The sequence below is a fragment of the Denticeps clupeoides genome, chromosome 16, assembly GCF_900700375.1.
Source record: "Denticeps clupeoides chromosome 16, fDenClu1.1, whole genome shotgun sequence".
NCBI classification, from domain to species: Eukaryota; Metazoa; Chordata; class Actinopteri; order Clupeiformes; family Denticipitidae; genus Denticeps; species Denticeps clupeoides.
In genome coordinates this window covers 1,810,534-1,830,653 of record NC_041722.1, presented here as the reverse complement: position 1 = coordinate 1,830,653, position 20,120 = coordinate 1,810,534, and the positions used below count along the sequence as shown (strand labels likewise).

General features: G+C 40.4%; 1 protein-coding gene across 3 annotated transcripts in view; it reads right to left on the bottom strand.

The window, feature by feature from the left end:
* Positions 1-19,416, bottom strand: part of ano1a (anoctamin 1, calcium activated chloride channel a) — a 41,035-nt gene extending 21,619 nt beyond the window's left edge. For 2 of the 3 annotated variants that reach the window (XM_028955741.1, XM_028955743.1), the window contains exons 1-11: positions 19,287-19,416; positions 17,351-17,486; positions 12,780-13,103; positions 11,977-12,075; positions 11,747-11,898; positions 9,177-9,231; positions 9,026-9,077; positions 8,877-8,932; positions 7,511-7,552; positions 1,725-1,789; positions 1,434-1,568 (exon numbers count right to left, since the gene is read on the bottom strand). In XM_028955741.1, coding sequence (XP_028811574.1) covers positions 1,434-1,568; positions 1,725-1,789; positions 7,511-7,552; positions 8,877-8,932; positions 9,026-9,077; positions 9,177-9,231; positions 11,747-11,898; positions 11,977-12,075; positions 12,780-13,103; positions 17,351-17,455 — 1,085 coding nt within the window. In that variant the 5' untranslated portion in view covers positions 17,456-17,486; positions 19,287-19,416. Of the gene's footprint in view, positions 1-1,433; positions 1,569-1,724; positions 1,790-7,510; positions 7,553-8,876; positions 8,933-9,025; positions 9,078-9,176; positions 9,232-11,746; positions 11,899-11,976; positions 12,076-12,779; positions 13,104-17,350; positions 17,487-18,664; positions 18,787-19,286 lie in introns of all 3 variants that reach the window. The other variant, XM_028955742.1, reaches the window with a different exon arrangement.
* Between the last annotated feature and the right edge of the window lie 704 nt (positions 19,417-20,120).

Here is a 20,120-nt window from a genome sequence, read left to right as displayed (position 1 = left end):
TATGCCATGGGCAGGCCCTGCAGTCACCTGTTATGCTGCTTACTGAGGTAAATGAAAAACAATGTTGGCATGCGCACAGGATAATTTAATCAATAACCTATGCATTCATTGATAAAATAGCTCAAGGGATGGAATGGGGTGTCCAACTTTCTCAACCCCAAATGAGGGACACTTTCTTGCATGTCCACATGCAGATCAGTATCTTATCAGATACCTGATATCCGTATTTCCAATACCCACCTGAATTTTACTTGGTATTGGATCAAAAAGGAAATCAGTTGTATAGCACATCCCTAGCAGTAACTGCTCCTGTACAGATTCATCTGCAGTGTAAATATCGCGTTTGGAAAAGCAACTGAAGCATTCCATTAAGGGATCTTTAGTTTTGTGTGTTATCAGTGCTTCATATTACCGGGCCATAATAACAGAGCTATATTAAGTGATCTTACAGGATGTGGGTTTGACACCCCTGAAACATAGCATCATTGCTTACAGTAGTCTATTATTGGCCAATGATGCTGTGATTGGAAAATGGGACTGGATCACCCATATTTCTGGGTGTCCCTGAAGGGAGATGATTTTGACTGTTTTTATTTCAATGGGGTTGGTTTCCCTCCTCCTAATCCCCCCTTCAACTCAAGTACTGGTTGCATTTCAGTTTATACTTAAGGGTCTATTTATGTCTGCAAGACAGCAGGGTGGTTATAAAAGACTTGTTGAGCAGCCCATTGAGGCTGTGACATTTTATGTGGACCGTCCAACTGTTGTGTTAGTTGTTTCCAGTTCTGGCAATCGCCACATGCCTGCAACTTAGTATGTGTTTTCCCTTTTTGTTTCCCCTATTTTCGGCCCTCTTGCCATTTGTGTTATTATTAATAAAATCCCATTACCAGAATGTCCCGCCTCTGTGCTTCATTCCCCCGTCAGCTTGCGGACGTGACAATTTATCTATACATTTTTAAAACCTTAACATGAGTGGTAGTAGCCTAGTGGATAACACACTCGCCTATGAACCAGAAGACCCAAGTTCAAAATCCCACTTACTACCATTGTGTCCCTGAGTTTATTTACTTATTCATATCTATCTGAAACTCCTATTTTGGCATAATGTATTAGTGTTTAACGCAAATTTTAACGTTTAAAGTCTAGGTGTTTTGAACGCCACGTAATTAGTAAAGAAATCAGGGTGTTTTAGGAAACATGTGCTTGTTTTCATATGGCACCATATGACATTAGAGTGAGCATGACTATCTGTTCTGATGACAAGATTTTCTAAAAGGAAAAGGTTGTCTTCGGTGCAATGTGCTGTTTTTGTGTTTCAACTGACTTAAATTAGGGTAATTAGTCTGCACTATGTGGTTTGTGATATATTTTAACAGGTTCTTGCCTCTGTGACTGATTTATGGAATATTGAACGAATGGGATCAGCTGACCTGGGAATGTTGTCATCCAATGTGGCGCATCCATACAGGAACACAATAACACCCACGATAGATGCAGGGATCAACATCTGAGTATATACACCCAACCAGGCGAAGTACAGGCCCACCTTTTCACCAAAGTACTTCCTGCAGAGGAAAGACAGAAACAGTTAAAAGAACAACTCCAGCATCATCATCAGCAAATTATTTGTGTGGCTGGTGTTGAGTGACAACCACACTGTCAAAGTTCATGTTTCTAGTAGGGGGAGAGGGGGTTGGCAATACTCCTCACCACATCCATACCTGATAAGGCCAATAGGTTGGTACTTGTAGAAGATACTGTATCTCGCCCACTCATCATACAGGAGCTGCAGAGAGCAGTGAGATGAATATTAAAGCTTTTGCTGAAAATGCAGTTTAAGTTTCACACATTTGCTGGTCTTATCCTGTGTGTTACTGAAGTGAATGGACCATGGCTGAAAGCCAGCATTATGGTAGAGGGATCCAATTGTCTTCACAAGCCCTCGGAAGATGTTCTATGTTATCTTGTACTGCATCTCCCATAAGTTGGAGGGTAAAACCTCAATAGATGGGACTATTTCCAAAACATTTACATTTTACAACATTTATGACATTTAGAACAACCCACATATGCTTGATTGGGTTGAGACTTATGGAATCTGTGGTCAAAACATGGATTTTTAAGTTATTACATTCAAATGAATGCAGGGTCTAAAGTTTCTCAGCACATCATTGCCTCTACCTGCATATCAGCTTACAGAAAAGCATCCTGCTACATCTTTCTCCAGCCAAATGTTGCACATGTGTTAACGGGGCAATTGAAGAGGTAAGCAATGGACCAAGATTGGCATTTGCACCCTATCCAGTCTGTAGACATTTAGCATAACCTGTTGCCAATTCACTGCTTGTCCTTATTTGGTCCACTTTTTTCTGGACTAAACACTGCATATTGGAAACTGGGAAGTTCTAGCGTCACAATTTGTATTGCATTATATTACACTTTACATTTTTGCCATTTGGCAGATTTACATTTACATTTACAACATTTATCCAGAGCGACTTACAATCAGCAGTTACAGGGAGAGTCTCCCTGGAGCAACTTAGGGTTAAGTGTCTTGCTCAGGGACACAATGGTAGTAAGTGGGATTCGAACATGGGTCTTCTGGTTCATAGGCGAGTGTGTTACCCACTAGGCTACTACCACCCAGATGCCCTTGTCCAGAGAGACTTACTATTGCAGTACTGGAGGGTTGGCAAATGCAAAGTATAATAAGGGCTGTGAGGTAGGATGGTGCTAACCCATGTTTGGCTTTGGGGCCAACCACTGCTTATGCATTCTGTATTAGCTGAAGAGGTTTGATGGAACTCAGAGGTAGACCTGCTAGAAGGGAGTTACAGTAGTCCAATTGTGAGATTACTAGGGACTGAATGAGTATCTGGGTGACCTGTGTTGATAGATGAGGGAGGATCCATCTGATATTGTAGAGAAGGTAAAGACTGGTGATGTGAGTTAAGAAGGAAAGTTGGTTGTCTGTTACTCCAAGGTTACAGAAGGAGAGATCTCCTGATGTGGCAAAGAATCTGCTAAAATGAATATTAGTTAGGTTTTGGAGGGATCAGGATCTGCCATACAAGATGAAATGTCAGTATATATAAGGATATCCTGGATGCAGCATGTACATATGACAGAGGTGAGTTGATGAGTTGAGTGTTGTTTGCACAGCAGTGGTAGGGTAACCCATGTGAGCAAATAACCTCACCAAGTATAAAGGGAGAAACGGAGATAACTGCACCATGAGGGATGACAGTAGAACCACTCATCGGGGTGGGGTAGGAAGCAAACCATGCTCCCAATGCAAAGTCTCTTGAAGACAGACAGGAGGGTCTTGTGGTTAACAGTGTCAAATAATACAGAGAAGTTGAGGAGAATAAAAACATATGACAGTTTTGCTCATCCAACCACATGTAGCTTCTCGGAAACAGCCAGAAAGGCCATTTCAATAGAATGACCTGCTCTGGAGCAAGACTGGTTTGGATCAAGGAGGTTGTTCTCGCTCAAGGATTTAAAAAAAGAGACACTGGTCGGTAGTTGTTCATTTCTGTAGGATCAGCTGTGGGTTCCTTTAGGACTGGAAAAACCATGGCTGTTTAAAAGGCAATTGGCATTTGACAGGATGCAATCAAACCATTTATGATGCAAGAAACAAAGGTGAGGAGGTCTTTTGGAGCATTGTGGAAGGGATTAGGAAGATAGGGCAGGGGGAGTCAGAGGGTAGAGTAGAGATGAGAATATGTTGTGTTGTGGTGTTTTTGAGGGTTGTGGGCAGAGTTTATACAGAGGTGAGGTTAATATAGAATTTGCATAGAAGATTGCGATAACACAGGTTTGAGTCAAGCCCTGATTTCTGCACAATGTATCAGAGCAGGTGGAGAACATACATCGAAATGGAAAGTGAGGAGAGAAGAAAGTTAGAGAATGGCAATCTGCAGGATGAGTCAGAGGTTGGAAGATGTGCAGGAAAATACCATTGCAGGCAAGGTAGAGTGAAGGTTATGCCAAATGAAGGAGGGGTGGTGATCAGCCTTGGATGTTTTTTTGGATTCAGTACATTTACATTTACAGCATTTACCAGACACCCTTATACAGAGCGACTTACAGTCAGTAGATACAGGGACAGTCCCCCCCTGAAGACACTCAGGGTTAAGTGTCTTGCTCAGGGACACAATGGTAGTAAGTGGGGTTTGAACCTGGGTCTTCTGGATCATAGGCGAGTGTGTTACCCACTAGGCCACTGCCACCCCTCAGTAGGTAGACTGAGGGTAAATGACAAAAAGCATAGACACTCGCCTATGAACCAGAAGACACAGGTTCAAATCCCACTTACTACCATTGTGTCCCTGAGCAAGACACTTAACCCTGAGTTGCTCCAGGGGGACTGTCCCTGTAACTACTGATTGTAAGTCGCTCTGGATAAGGGCGTCTGATAAATGCTGTAAATGTAAATGTAAGTGTAAAGTGGTGGTCAGTTGTCCCTCCACAACTATTGCCTTTTCTTCCACTCCACTTCATTGTTGAGTGGAAGAAAAGGCCATTGTTGTGGAGGGACTACTGAAGACAAGGTCAAGGACATTCCCTTTTTTGTGTGAAAGTGAAATGATAGTCAATGTGAAACACTATGGAATACAAAACAAAATGTGTCCTCTGCTTTTAACCCATCACCCTTGGTGAGCAGTGGGTAGCCATGACAGGTGCCCAGGGAGCAGTGTGTGGGGAAGATTTTTTGCTCAGTGGTACCTTAGCGGATCCAAAGCCACTTCATTAACCACTAGGAGACCACTGCCCCACTGTGTGGGAGATCTACTGTCATTTCCCAAGGAAAAAGAATGGAGAAAAGAATGTAGGCAAGGAACTCATTTGGATGCAAGAGTCACAATGGTGTAAAAGACCAATTTCGGGATAGTAAGAGGCTAGCGCCCCCACCTCTCCCATTTTTCCTGGGAGTGTGGGAGAAAGCAGAAGAGAGGGCAGGTGTTGTAGCTGTATTAACCAATGTTGGTTAATGCCAAATAGACAAGGGAGTGGAGACTAGTGAGGGCAGACATGAAGTCAGCAGAATGGCAGTTAACAGAGCCAACCTAACACACTTGTTTGAGAAGCAGTGGTGAGGTAGATAAGGTTGCTGGTAACACAACCTCTACATTCTGAATAAGTTTTCCTGAGTCTATAAAAGACAGTTACTGGAATAGGTTTTAGCCACATGATGGCAGTTTGGTAAAAAGGGATGAGGTAAAGATGGAAAAGGGGGGATTTTTCAGGGTTGTGCTGCTAATCTTGTAGACACACAGGATCTCAAAAACAGAGTTACACTCACAGATGGTGAGGAGGAAAATTTTCCTGTTGCCTTGGTGACTCTCATACTGTACTAGTGAAGACAGATATCACAGGATCTGAGATTTTTGGTCTAAATCAGATATTTTTTAAATCTTCACAATTTTACAATATTTCTATTGCTAACGTCTGTGATTGTCAAGTAAAGAGATGTTAGAAAGAAATGCACTCCATTGTTAAAATAATTGGTATATAGAAATTACAATCTCACAACCTCTAATGGACAATAGAAAATCTCAAAAGAGTCTCACTCTGACAAGAGACAGGGGCACCAGGGAATTATGGGAAGCATGTGGATGGTAGCGGTAGTAGAAACGTAACCCTAAATGTCTCCAGGGGGAATGTATCTGTAACAACTGATTGGAAGGCGCTCACTAATTGTAAGGATAACAGTCCTGCATAAGCTTGTATACCTGAACACTGAATCTGGCAAATCGGCGCGACTTTCTGCGCACACTAAAAACAAGATGGAGGAGAGGTCGAATATAGCTGTGATTATAGTTGATTATAGTGAGGAAGGCAGTCTTGGGAGAAAAATGTTGGCCTGCGAGGGGTGTTTTGACAGTAAGCATTGTTTATTGTCAGCAGTATATATATGAAACAGAAACTTGAATTGAAATGTGTGTATTTATATATTGAATTGATTCAATAAATGTAAGAAAAAATATGAAACAGAAATAGAATGTGATAACTATAGACCTATTTTTCAGTTTGTTAACTGAAATAATGAGATATAGTTACAAAACACATTATGTGGTTGTAGTAGCCCAGTGGGCAACAAACCTGCTTATGAACCAGAAGACCCCAGACCAACAATAAAATTCAAAATAAATAAATAAATAAGACCAACAATGCTTCTGAATATAAAATAAAATATAGTGCTTTAACTGAATGATTTTACAGTAAAATGAGACCTGAAGTCTGTTATTATTAGCTTTATTAAATAAATCAATTCTAATAATGTTACTTCATGTACTATAAAGAAGATTGACAGTAGTCAATGTTTAGTTCATTTAAATACTGCTAAATTACAAAATTTCAAAATGTTTAATGTTTACACTCCAAAACAGTTAAGAAAATTCTTTTTTTTTTTTTACAAAAGTAATTAAAACGTAATCAAATGTAGTTAGATTACATTGATATAGTAATTGAAAATGTTACTAAGATTACATTTTGAATAGGATAACAAATTCTAACGTAATCTTCCCAACACTGCTCATTAAACAGTACTCAATGTTGTAACATCATGGCACCTCTCTGTTGTGTGGTGTTAGCATTATTAATTACCCTCATGCATTTTCTAATTCCATACTTACAACACTGTACTATTCCGGAAAAGAAGGGACATTATTTAAATCTGACTAAAATAAACACTTTTTAATTCAAATACTTAATGACAAATCACATGACCTAATACTTCATTCACAACAGAACACAGATAACACAACAAATGCTTGAACAGATAAATTGTACTATTTTACTCACAGAATCCGATAGTGTCAAATTTGTTGCTTGTTACAGGTCAAAACATCCAAGCTGGCTTCTTTTTTGTCACTATCATGCTGTTATCTGAGGGTTCAAAGACCATGGCCATGGTCTTCAGATTTGTTTCTTAGAGACAGAGATATTTCTAGTTTCTCTGAATCATTTGATGATGATGATGAGATTTGCAAAGACTTTCTAAATTGACATTGAGGAACATCGTTTTTAAAGTCTTCCACAATATTTTGATTCAGTCTTTCACAAAATAGAAATATTCTGCCCATCTTTACTCTGCCTTTCAAAGGCATCCCTTTTACAGCTAATCATCCGTATCTGTAGCAGGCATTAAATTTAAATCATTCATAATTATCATTTAATGTATAAAGGTGTACAATTTCCCACTTTCCTACATTCGTTATGTTATCTATATTCCTATGTATGTGAATGAAATATTGGGTCATGAAAGTTTGGGTTTGGGTTTGAAAGTTTTCATTTTATTCAAATGCCAGGATCAGCCCAACTTTTCCAGAATGCTTCCTCACTGCCCTTTTCAATTGTCTCATGTGCTTTTCTGTTCTGGCCATTCATTTGAATTATAAAAGTTTCTGTCATGCACTTGTTCCTCCTGCTTCATCTCTAGCATGACAATTATATGAAGAATTGAGAATGAATGTTTGAGTACTGAATTGTGAGTTACCTTTCTGTCATTTGGTTCTGCATTGATACCTTCAACATCCCCCTAAAATATAAACATGGAGAATAATTAGTATTAAATACCAATTTTATACAGACCTTCCCTTTAGTTCTAACACAAACAAGTCTCAAATGTGTGGACCTCTCATAAAAAATATAAATATATGTTTATATAAAAGGCTGGAATGCCGGCACAGAGAGGATGAAATGCCACGGCGAGGTGAGTCGTGGTGCAAACCCCGCTATCAGTCAGTGAGGTGCCATCCGTGTGACGGGGCTGCACCATGGCGAGCCAAGCCGTGGTGAAGCAGTGGACCGCGAAACCCAGAAGCGGGCCGGTCTGTGGGTGAGTGGTTGGAGGAAGCAAGAGGATGACGATGCACACATACTGTACGAACGGGACCTCTGCACTCTCATCCTACTCACACCCATGTCAACTGGGACGATACAGATGACGACGGTAGGGTTGATGATGGTGCAGGGTTTGCACTTTCCACGTCCACTTCCTGAACCTGTATGGAACCCCACTGACTTCCGGGTGGACGAAGAGTGAAACGGACAGCAAGGAGGTGGAAGAAGGTGGGGATAAGTTGGTGGAAAGGAGCGACAGGAAGTCGCCAACCAGAAACTGCACTGCCGGTAGAGATGAAACCTCTCTAGCTCCGGTCGCAGTTTCACCAATCCTCTGTCCGGTAGTTCCCCAGGAGGATGGCAGCGCAGCAACAGTACCCCAGCATACTGCAGAGAACATCCACCCTTCCTGGAGGCAACCAATACCAGCCCATCGCACATGCCCTATACCACCTTGCATGCCAGCGGAGTGAGTGTCAGTGGCTGCCCATTACTTCTTCAGCACGCCCACCACCTCCAGCCTGACTGCGCCAGTCCAGGGCAGAGCAGCCTGTCCAACGTTTGCCACCTTGTACAGCCAAAGGGATCACTCCTCCATAGTTTTTTTTATGACTGGGGTGAGTCGAGAGTAGCACGGCGAAGTCCCCACACCTCCACAGGGCCTACAGAGGGGTCAGCCAGAGGGTCCGGGTCCTGCAGAGCCAGGGAGGACCAGCAATGCCTGAGGCGACCAAGCTCCAAGACCAAGTTCTGCATGGATGGTTGGGTGGTCTTGTGCTTCCTTCCCCATTCAGCCCTCAGTCATGACAAGGACATACAAGGACTTGACTTGCTATCAGTGACATTGGCCTACATTCTCTCACATGGCACTAAATACATACATACATTTATACACATTACATATATAAATATATACACATCGTTAAAAATACAGCAAGACCCCTGAACTCTGTGAAGCAGTTCTGCAAAAATACACGTATTTAAAGTATCATATATCTGACTAAACTGGTATTACTCACATCATGCAGAGGGTATGCTGATGTGTAGACTCCATTGCCTAGCAGGCTGATGAGACCTAGAAAATGGCATGTGGATTAAAATGGAAAAAATTTAAATCACATTATTTTATTTTTATTTATTTGTGCTTCTGAATGTTGGAAGCACTTACCCACATTATGTTTTCCCCTCACACATTTTGTTCTTTTTAAAACCCCATGAACCTGACAAACAATTTAAATCTGGTGTCAAAAATTTGATCTACAACCCTCTTCACTGCAGACTGAAGTGCTGGATTTAATTATGATAAAATCAGTACTCACAATTAAGCTCCGGTTTTTACTGTTGAAGAACGAATCTTTGTCTGAGAGATCAAACCTGCAAAAAATGTGGTGAAATTCTTGACAAAATTCTGGACAAAAATCTAAAATTCGAATCAGAGACTACTGCATATTACTGTATAAAAGAATATGCTTTGGGCTATTTAGGCTGTTTCAGGACCTAAAGGCCAAGATTTCAAAATGTTACTTAGTGTCATGTCCATGCCGGCTCCGCCCCCCTGACACGCTCACCTTCCCTGGAGTACTAGACTGTGTGTCTGTCGCGGCATGATGTGTCGTTTGTAGCCGCGTGCGCCCTGGTAAGCCCCAATTCCCTAGTGTGCACTTGGCATGTCTGCTATCACAGTTCCGGGTCGTGGGTTCCGCAACACTTTCCTTCCCCAGGGTCCCTCGGTACGAATAGTGATCCTCACGGTATAATGAGCATTAGGTGCGGCTTGTTATGTCTGCGTGATCTGGAGCCTGCAGCACGATTCTCCAACACGAAACCTGGAGTCTTCCCCCACGTGTCTGTGTTGTGACCAGCCCCAGGACCAAGTGGAGCCCCTTCCCTGCTTTGTCAGCGCAAGGCGTGGTGGCTTGGTTCAAAGTGTTTTTGGACATCCCTCTGGTTTTTGTTTTTTATTGCACAATAAACTTTTTTCTCCCTTGCCCCTTCACTGTCTATCGTCTTCCTTAAAATCAGACTTGTTGTCATTATGGGGTGTGTATATGACTAGTTTACTTTACTTTGCATTAGTTAATAACTACAATTTTTATTTTATTAAACCATATTGAATGATCAATTGTCAATGATTATTTCCTATTCACCCTATTGGATGAAAACAACATAGATCTGGCTGGCAAGGTTTAGGTGCTCATAATGTTAATTATTATGTTACAGTGCATCTGGAAAGTATGCACAGTACATCACATTTTTAAAAAAATTATTATGCCAGAACGGATTAAATGCATTTTTTCCCTCACAATTCTACAAACCACACACTATAATGTCTATGCGAGCTGCCATGTGCAGTGGCTTCAGTTTGGCCACTCTAGCATACAGGCCTGATTGGTGGCTTGCTGCAGAAATGGTTGTCCTTCTTGAAAGTTCTCCTATGTCAACAGAGGACCTGGAGCTCTGACAAAGTGACAATTGTTTTTTTTGTCACCTTTTAGGCGGACGGCCATCTCTAGGAAGAGTCCTGGTAGTCTTTCCGTAACCTTCCCAAGATTTGTGCCTTGAGACATAATTGACCTAACTGACAATTAATTTGACTTCATGCTTGGTTTGTGCTCTGACATGAACTGTCAACTATGGGACCTAATATAGACAGGCATGTGCCTTTCCAAATCCAATTAACTGTTTTTTTGGAGATGGACTCCAATTAAGCTGCAGAAACATCTCAAGGATGTTCAGGGGAAACAGGATGAACCTGAGCTCAACTTTAAGCTTCATGGCTGTGAATACTTATGTACATGTGATTTCTCAGTTTTTTATTTTAATAAATTTGCCAAAACCTCAAGAATTTTTTTTTCATGTTGTCATTATAGGGTTTGGTGTGTAGGAAAAAATTTATCCATTTTGGAATAAGGCTGTAACATAACAAAATGTGGAAAAAGTGATGCGCTGTGAATACATTCTGGATGCACTCTATGTTATGTTAAATAACATATTAATATGAACTGAAGGAAACAATGAGTGCAGTTTCACACTGTATGACTCAAGTATGCTTTCATTATTAATTTTAAAACTATTAACTCTTAACACTATTATTAATGCAACTTTGGCTTAAATAAAAGACTAAACTAAAATTTACAAGGAGTCATGGATCAGTACTGCTCGCCCACAATCCAGATCCTTTTTAGCACACTCTTCAATGTGCCGCTACATCAGGAAATGCTCTTTTGGAAAAGGGGAATTTAAATCATTTTAATCATTCTTCATTCAAATCAAGCATGGATCACTTTGGCAACAGTATACAACAAAAAAAAATCCAATATTTGCAATGATGCTTAAGGCTGGATGAGTAGAGCATTTACCTGAATGAGTTAAGATTTACCTCAACAATGCAGGTTGACACTCCCTCTCCAGGAACCCCACCCTCTCCGCATTCCAAACCAACAAGGTGGGAAAGAAATCCCAAAAATGGCATTCATGCAAAGAAACTAATCCATCAGTTAAGCACTTATTATTGGACGGGTGAGAATGCTCCAACTCTGAAGAGTATTTATTGGTTTTCAAAAAGCATTTTGAACTGTTTTGCTCCAGTTTCTTTGTGTTTGTTGACCTTCCAACCTCTACACCATTTAAGTTAATGATTATTATAGTTGCCTCTGCAACTTTGCATGGTACAGCTAAAAATCAATAAATGAACAAATTTTCTGTGAACTTTTCCACTTTTTGATGAATTAACCCAATATAAGGCTTCATCAGCTATGCTAAAGATAAATAAGTGAAAAAAGCAAATGTATCCAATGTTTCATAGCTGGGACATAATGTAGCTGGAACCTTAAAGCTAGTTAGGAACTCAAGAAACAGAACTAGGAAGCAATATCAGAAGTAAACGTACAGGTGCTGCTTTTCCCTTGAAAATGGATAGGACAGGTGTTTGATGGTTTCCATCTTGCTATCTTCTACATTGGGCTGTAGTGGTTTGGTCATTTTGTTGAAGAACTGGCTTATCTTCTCCATGAAGTTACTTGCTGACTTTACCTCATACACCTAAAAACAGGAAAAAAAAGTTTGGTATTCAGCATTGTGGTTCTTCATTAGCTGGATTATAATCATAATAGGGCATACTTTTTTGGTGGGCATCTTCAGCTTCATGAACTCTGCCTCCCGACAGAGGATGTCCCAGGGTGCGTGGATCTTCAGAAAGCCTACTCCAGGAATTTTAGTCTGAAATATAATGAGGAAATGGTAGAACAACTAATAATAATTCCACACCACTGTGTTATACAAAGCTGTTCATCTGACAATGACCCAATTCTTTACTGTGCCACTCCAAGCCCACACTGGGCTTCTGACCTTGTCGCCCCACAGAAACTTTCGAGTTCAATTACAAAGGTTGTGTGTCTTCATTTTAATCAAATTTGTTCATTCATGAAACATATCAAAAGCTCAAATGCTACAAAGTGGGCAAGGAGCAATGTAGAGGAGATGTCAAGTGTCAAACATCCAGAAATATTCACCACTAATTTGATTGCACCCATCTGGCATTGGTGCACTGATGCATAGAATTCTGTTAGAGTCCTATCACCTTTATCAATAAGATTCTGATTTGATTTATTCTGATTTTATTGATTCAATGATTCTGGGCAGCCATGAAAGGGGCTGTGTGGGGTTGGTGCTCAGTGTAACCTCAGTGGAATCTTGGCACTTCTAATTACGCCCAATAGGTCATCTGTGAGAAGTGGTATTCGAACCTAGGGAATTCAGGAGACGTTGCTACCTGAATGCAGCACTTTAGACTGCTTGGCCAACTTGACTTATTAATATAGGAAATAATCATTACAAATTATCACTAATTTCAGGAAAAATAGTTCCAACTACAATCATAAATGTCACACAAAAATAAGCTGGTAATAAGTAAGAGTGCTCACCCCTTCATCCTTCTCCAGCTCCAGGCCCATCTCCATCAGATTGTCTTCAAACTCTTCTCGGCGCACACGCTTGACATCCTCTTGGCAGCCCAATTCTGAGGCATTCTCAGGGTCGTCCTGTGCTGAGGACGTACTGCGCCGTAAACTTCGACTCAGGCTTTGACGCAGACCCCTCACAAATGAGCCAGAGGAGGTTGGGGACATGGAGACAGGCTTCTGAACAGTATAGGTCAGCACATAGTCGATCCGCCGTCGTCCATCATGAAAATATGGGCCAAGTTTTCGGGCTTGAGAGGGTTCCCATACATTGTCTATAGTCTGGAGCTGTATGATACAATACATAGTACAGAATTGCTATCAAATTAAGAGCAAAATGTAATTCAACAGAATTGAACTTTCTTCAGTTCTGTTTGATAAGCACAGAATAATAATGTAAAGCTGGAAATTTAAGTTCAGTGCTTTCCTCCTTCTGGCTTACTGCATGACAGATACTTACACATTAACTCAAATTCACCTTCATGTGATTTAAGATGCCTTAAACAGCACAATATAGCATTTCATCCAATCAGAGAGAGAGAGCCTAGAGCTAAGCAGAGCATGTACTTACAGGATCCGAGCATAATGCCCAGAAATCTCAGGAATGTCTGAAGATTAAACAAGATGCTCAGGCTTCTTTGTGGTGAACCTATAAAGTCCAGATGAACTGCTGGTCCCTGAGCTTACTGAATATTAAAAGCATCATAGATGCATATCAGGCGATTCAAAATTTTTTCCGAAATTTTCAAAAATATTCATGCAGCTGCAACATTAGACAACCAAATATACAAAAATTAACTGTAATGTTGTAATGCCATTGTAATGTCTTGTCTGCCCTAATTACCCTCATCTGTCTGTAATTATCCTTATTTACTATATAAGGGACCATACTTCCTCTCTGCTTTGGTCGCTTGTCTTCATTGATTAATATGTTTAAACCCACTTACATTGAGATATCGCTTCTGTTCTGTTTGGCCTCCGTACCTTTCTTTCTTTATGTTTTCTGTAATAGCCATGCACTTGTGACAGTGACCCCTCCCTACCGGATGTGCTGAATGACTTCTATGCACGATTCCACACTCAGAACAACGTGACTGCGAGGAAATCCAACTCTCCTCCCAGTGATCCGGTGTTGTGTCGGTGGACATGAGGAAAACTACCATCCGTCCCGTGCCTAAGAAATGTCTCAATAATAACACTAATCATGATGAACTGCTTCAAGAGGATGGTCATGAAACATATGAAGACCCTCCACCCTGGACCCACTGCTATTTGTCAACCACTCCACGGACGTTGCACATCTTCCCACCATGCACCTGACCCTTACCCACCTGGACAATAAGGACACATATGCATGAATGCTGTTCATAGACTTCAGTTCAGCATTCAACACCATCGAGAAGATGAGCCTGCTGGGCCTGAACACTTCCCTCTGCAACTGGGACACCTGAGAAACAGCATCTCCGGCACAAACACACTGAGCACTGCAGCTCCTCTGGGCTGTGTGCTCAGTCCAATGCTGTTCACCCTGCTGACCCATGACTGTGCAGCGATGCACAGCTCCAACCACATCATCAAGTTCACAGATGACATGAGCGCGGTGGGTCTCATCACCAAGAACGATGAGTCAGCGTACTGAGAGGAGGTGCAACAACTGACAGACTGTTAAAAGATCAACAATCTGTTTCTGAACGTGGTTAAAAGCAAAATAGATGATTGTAGACTTCAGAAGACAACAAAGGGACCACTCTCCACTGAACATCGACAGATCTTGTGTGGATATAGTCAGAAACACACTCACACACACATACACACACACACTACCTCTTAAAAAAGTATTGCTATTATTGCACATTTCAATTTTGCACAATGTATTTGAACAATTTTTACTTTGCATCTTCCTTATTCATTTCTCTAGTGCAGTCTGTCTTCTTGTTGTCTACGTGTTTTGTTTGCCTCAAATGCTATTTTTATTTCTGTATCCCATGTTTGCACTTCTTGTAGCCCAGTTTGTTGATGTATGTAACTTTGTTTAAATGTTACATGTAGCACCACGTTCCAGAGAAACATGCTTTTGTTTCATTATGTACTGTGTTACATGTAGTTGAAATGAAAATAAAGCTGACTAGAACTTGCAACTCGTCTCTGGAATGACAAATTTACTGTCAATCAAAAGTGCATAACATTTAACAATTGAGTAGAGTTCCATGGACTTTCTTTCAATAAAGAATAATTTACACCAGGCCAAGTACAAATTATTAAAATAAATAAATCAATAAAAAGCTTTAGCTAACCTTGTGTTTAGGTAATGTGAAAGGTTTGAAGAATTAGTGGGTTCATTTGATCTCCCTGTTTGTATCTAAATTGGCTGTAATTCTGCACCAAGGATGAATTTCGGAAAGAGACTTCAGATACAGTATTATAGCACCAATAAGACATAAAAGCAAAAAAAAATTAATGACAGGGGACCTTTATGAGATGTATAATGCTGACTGCCACGTGTGTATTCAATTGTTCAAATGAATTCAAATTACAGTAGATATTTTTACCCTGGACACTCAGTAGGTATTTGCATGGAGTCTATGTTGTCATGAAGAACTAATGAGTTCTGATCCACAGCCTGACACTTTAATCAATCTTGCAAATTAGGACCTGAATCGTCATAAAATGAAAATAAAGTATAAATAAGAATAAAGTAAAATTGTATGTAAACTGTCAGGCATCTTTTAATAATCTTTGAAGGGTTTATACAAATATTTATATTCTTCTATTTTTGGCTACCCCCATTACTCTCTCTCTCTTTCTCTCTTTCTCATCTTTCTCAACTCATCTTTGTCACCCATCTCACATTCCAACTCTGACTGACACTCTTTTCACTTCCAGAAAACTCTTAACATACTTTTTCTTCAAATAACACCCATATTTCTCTAGTGAAGGTCAAACAATTTAAAAATCATATCCAATACACCTGGCTAGAGCTGCACGATAAATGTGGATCGGATCGATTGGATAGAATTGGAAAAATACCTAAAGTATGAAAAGGAAAGATAGTATCCTAGTACATCACTTGCAAACCTCTGCCTCCATCGCCAGGTGTAGCATTTTAATTGTAGTGGGAGAGATGTGAAAATGGATGCTAAAGAGGTGAAACGGAGGCTAGCCTCTGGTAATTATAGATCCGCTCTTTCCCGTTACATTTCCTTTTCCTCTTAGTCTAGCACTCGTAGCATGTAAAAAGAAAGCTGGTTTTTAAAAGCTGTACTCGGGCCAATGTGCGCCTATGTTTTTAGACCCAATTACTGTTCTAATGCAGGGGAGACTTGCTACTCCAGGGCCAAAGACTGCAGTCTGGAACACCAAATATGCAACATAAATAAAACTAACTCCTGTCTAACTCCTGTTCTTCCATGGCAGGTGGTGAGAAAATACATTTAGAGTACTTATTATTGCACAAGAGTTATTATATTTCACAGAGTTTTATCCAAACACCACACCTCAGTTCTGTTTTTGTTCGGCATTCAAAGCCACACCCACCCTGTGCTCTGTTAAAGCACATTTTACACTTCATATGTGTGACATCACAATGACAGCCCAGGTGGGGATGGATATGGAGTTGGGCGATGCTGAACTTGTAGGGTAAGATGCAACAACATGAGAGCAAAATAACAAATCAGCACCTAAAAATCCCATTTATGTCCAGCACTTATCCTATATAATACTATATGTGGTACTTTCTTAAAATGTCCCTGTTTTTGAGAACATTTCTTATTGATTTATTTATTGTTTGTTTTTATGAAGCTGCAGCATTGGGAAACTAATATTTTCAGTGATGTAAAGATTTAGTCATTTAGTCATTTATCATATCACAATGGCATATTGCAATATTGATGTCAGTAATCTCAATATGACATTTTCCCCAATCATGCAGCCCTAAACCTAGCCTTATGTCATTTCCATCTGGTCTCCTGCACATAATATATCAACCTTCATTCTCTCCATCATATCAGCAGCTTTCTCATAACCTGTTATGCTGCCAACATTTAAAGTCCCAATCCTCACTTCTACTCTCCTACCCTTCCTCCTCCTCTCCACCTGCCTCCAGACACGCCACAAATGCAAATAAAATCGGTAAAGAAAAAATTTTCATCAACATCACACTATTATTATTACAGCTCACATAACTCATTCATCTCGTTTCTGTTGCTAAAGTGCCACAAACTGTATGGCAACATGTTGAACATTTCCTCAGTTTAGCCAAATGAAATCTTCAGTATGATCTAAAGCAACACTAAGTGGACATGTTGATAAAAAAAGTCAAAATGTGTTTTGGACAAAGCAATATCTTTAATAACATGACAAAAACGACACAGTAAGATCTAAACAGTGCCTAGCAAAAAGCATTTAAATCAGGCACAAGCTTGTAATTAAATCAGGTTTTCACTTTTCACTTTTGTTGCCCTCTACCCCAAATCTATACCAAGTTGAGGGCATGGTCTGAAATTGAAAGTGTTTCTTTGTTCTTTGAAGAGGCTTACCATGGATTCGCATTCTCCACCTTTTGACACTTCACCTCGCTTATCACTGGTAGGGTTGCAGTTGTCATCTGCCCACATCTTTCTTGGCTGGTTCAACTCTGTCATCTCAGATCGTCAAGGAACAAGAGCTTTTTACCTTGAGAGATCATTGGCAGCAGAATCATTCAGCATGTAAATCATTCAGCATGATCACCTGTGTAATATGTCCTAAATACATTTTCTTTTTAAAGTTCTGACATTCATCAATAGAAAACAACCACATGAGGTGACTTTTCTGACTGTAAAGACCCTGGTAATGACGTACAACTTTAGTTCAGATCTAAAACAATGTCATCCCAGCCACTGCAATCCATACATTTAAAATAATTTCTACAGGCAGAGCTTAGAGGGTTTAGCAAAATGACCAGATAACTATGATATTAGGCCGGCCATAGCAGATCTGAAGATCCCCTTCCCTGACACACTTTTGGGTGATCCTTGAGATAATTGCTCATGATGCACCCCGGTTTGAAAGAGTTCTGTGAATCACAATGTCACAGAGTGTCCTAAATGAATGTCAAATACATCTGATGTCCAGTGACACAGTTCGTAGCCCACGCAGTAGAGTGTGCATAAATTCATTTTAAATGGCTATGGCAACTCATCTAAAAAATGTTTTTTGTTAAGCATAGCAGTTCTTTCAGAGTTTAGGTTGCAAGAACATTATATAATCTCGGATACCTCTCCCTAATAAAATATAATACGTCAGCAAATAAATGGTCACTAAATGCACACCTCAACTTTAATATATACACATTATATATATAAAATATATATTTATTTATTTTGCTTTATGCTGTTTCACACATGCACATGTTTTGACGCTCAAATGAAGCTGTTCCCTCGATCTGTTTACTCTACTGTGGACGTCACAATGTCGCTACTGAACCCAACACAGAAGGGCGCAGGGCGACCACAGAATCTGCATTCTGGCTAGCTGCTTATATAATCGTTAGCGAACTCTCAGTAATGAGCGCGAACATGCATCTGACGCTGAGTGGAATTCAGTAAAACGTGCGCATCTGCTCCGTTCGCCCCTTCTCGCCTGGCAGCGTGCACGACGTCTGCCCGACTCTCCGCAACACGTTGCTCGGCTTGTGATGAATGTCTCCACGGAGATGAATGGCGCGATAGGCTGAGGCTGGTTCGGTCAGTTGAGGAAAGTTGCATTAGGAAAACCGGTTTAAATGAACGCAACACGAGTGTCCGAGCCGAGCGCAGACAGAAACGCGGCGTTTGACACGGACATGTCGGCGACGGGGACAGCCCGCTTACCGGCCGGCCGCTCACTGTCCTCCTTCCTTTGTTTTTCCGAGCCAGCTTGAATATGCGTGGTTTTTAAACGACTGGAGGGCTGGAGCTGGAGTCCAGCATGTGTAAAATCATTACTGATTAAACTGATAAATGCAAGCAAGAAAGAATCATCATTATCATCATTATTATTAGTATAATTAAAATTTGATTTACCCCATCATCAGGGGCTGATTGAATATAAGACGTTTTAACGACATCCAGCGACTCATATTTATATATTTAAAATAAACGCAAACCCGATGTTATTTGCATTATGAACGCAAGTTTAGTAAGGCACCCATATAATCTGGGTGCTAGTAGCCCACTTGGGTAACACACGCCGCACGACCACAAAATCCCAGGTTCAAACTCCGCTTACTACCATTGTGTCACAGACCAAGACACGTAACCCAGAGTGTGTCCAGGGGGACTGTCCCTGTCACTATTAATTGTAAGTCGCTCTGGATAAAATATAAATATATCATGCATTAGTTAACTTGCGACAATAACGTCCTTAGATTTCGCAATGAGTACGTTTTTTTGCACACAAAGATCATTCAGTTCTGTTTAGTTGTTTTTAAAGCGAAATCACGCCGGAACTCACCGCCATCAGTCGCTTGTCCCCAGCACAGTCGCGTACCTCTGCAGTAGCTGGGCTCGCCGGCATGATATAAGACCTGTGAACACATGCGAGGCGGAGCCACACTGACAATGCAAAGATCATATCCAGGAAGCATGCGACGTGTAAAAAAAAAAATTCAAAGAGCTAAAAGCAAAAAAACATATTTACCTTATGCTAAATAGCAATGCTATAGCTAATTCAATCCACTTTTTTGGTTTATTGATTATCAATATTTGATGTTTTCAATCAGTTTCAAGACACAGCTCAAATGACTCCCCCTACCCAAACCCCAATGGAGAGGAAAGAAGAGAGAAAAGGGACAAAAAAGATACATAACTTAATAAATGTAATAATGTTAATAATATTATAATATAATATAAAAAACAGCATACAAGCATACACAACACTGCATCACACAGGAACAGAAAGGAAGTTCTCACTCTGCTGAAAGTTTAGCTAAAAGTTTTATTCCATTGATCTCGCAGGGACTTGAGCCAAAATTTATTTCAGCAAATCTCAAATATTTTTTTTGTTCATTGTTGTTCAAAGACATTGTCGTTCATATCAATTCACAGTAAACACAATAGATGCTGTCCATAGCATTTATGGTCATAACTTGTGTGTGACACATGTGACACACAACAGTGCACACCCAGTGAAATGTGGTCACTGGGTCAAATCCTTCTGATTAAGGGTCTGTTTCCTTGCCAGTTACCCCTGCCACCACAGATCTTACATACTGAACATTAATAAATATGAAAACTAATCAGACTTCTGGAAATCCAGACTACTGCCTTCATAAGTACTGAGGCTATA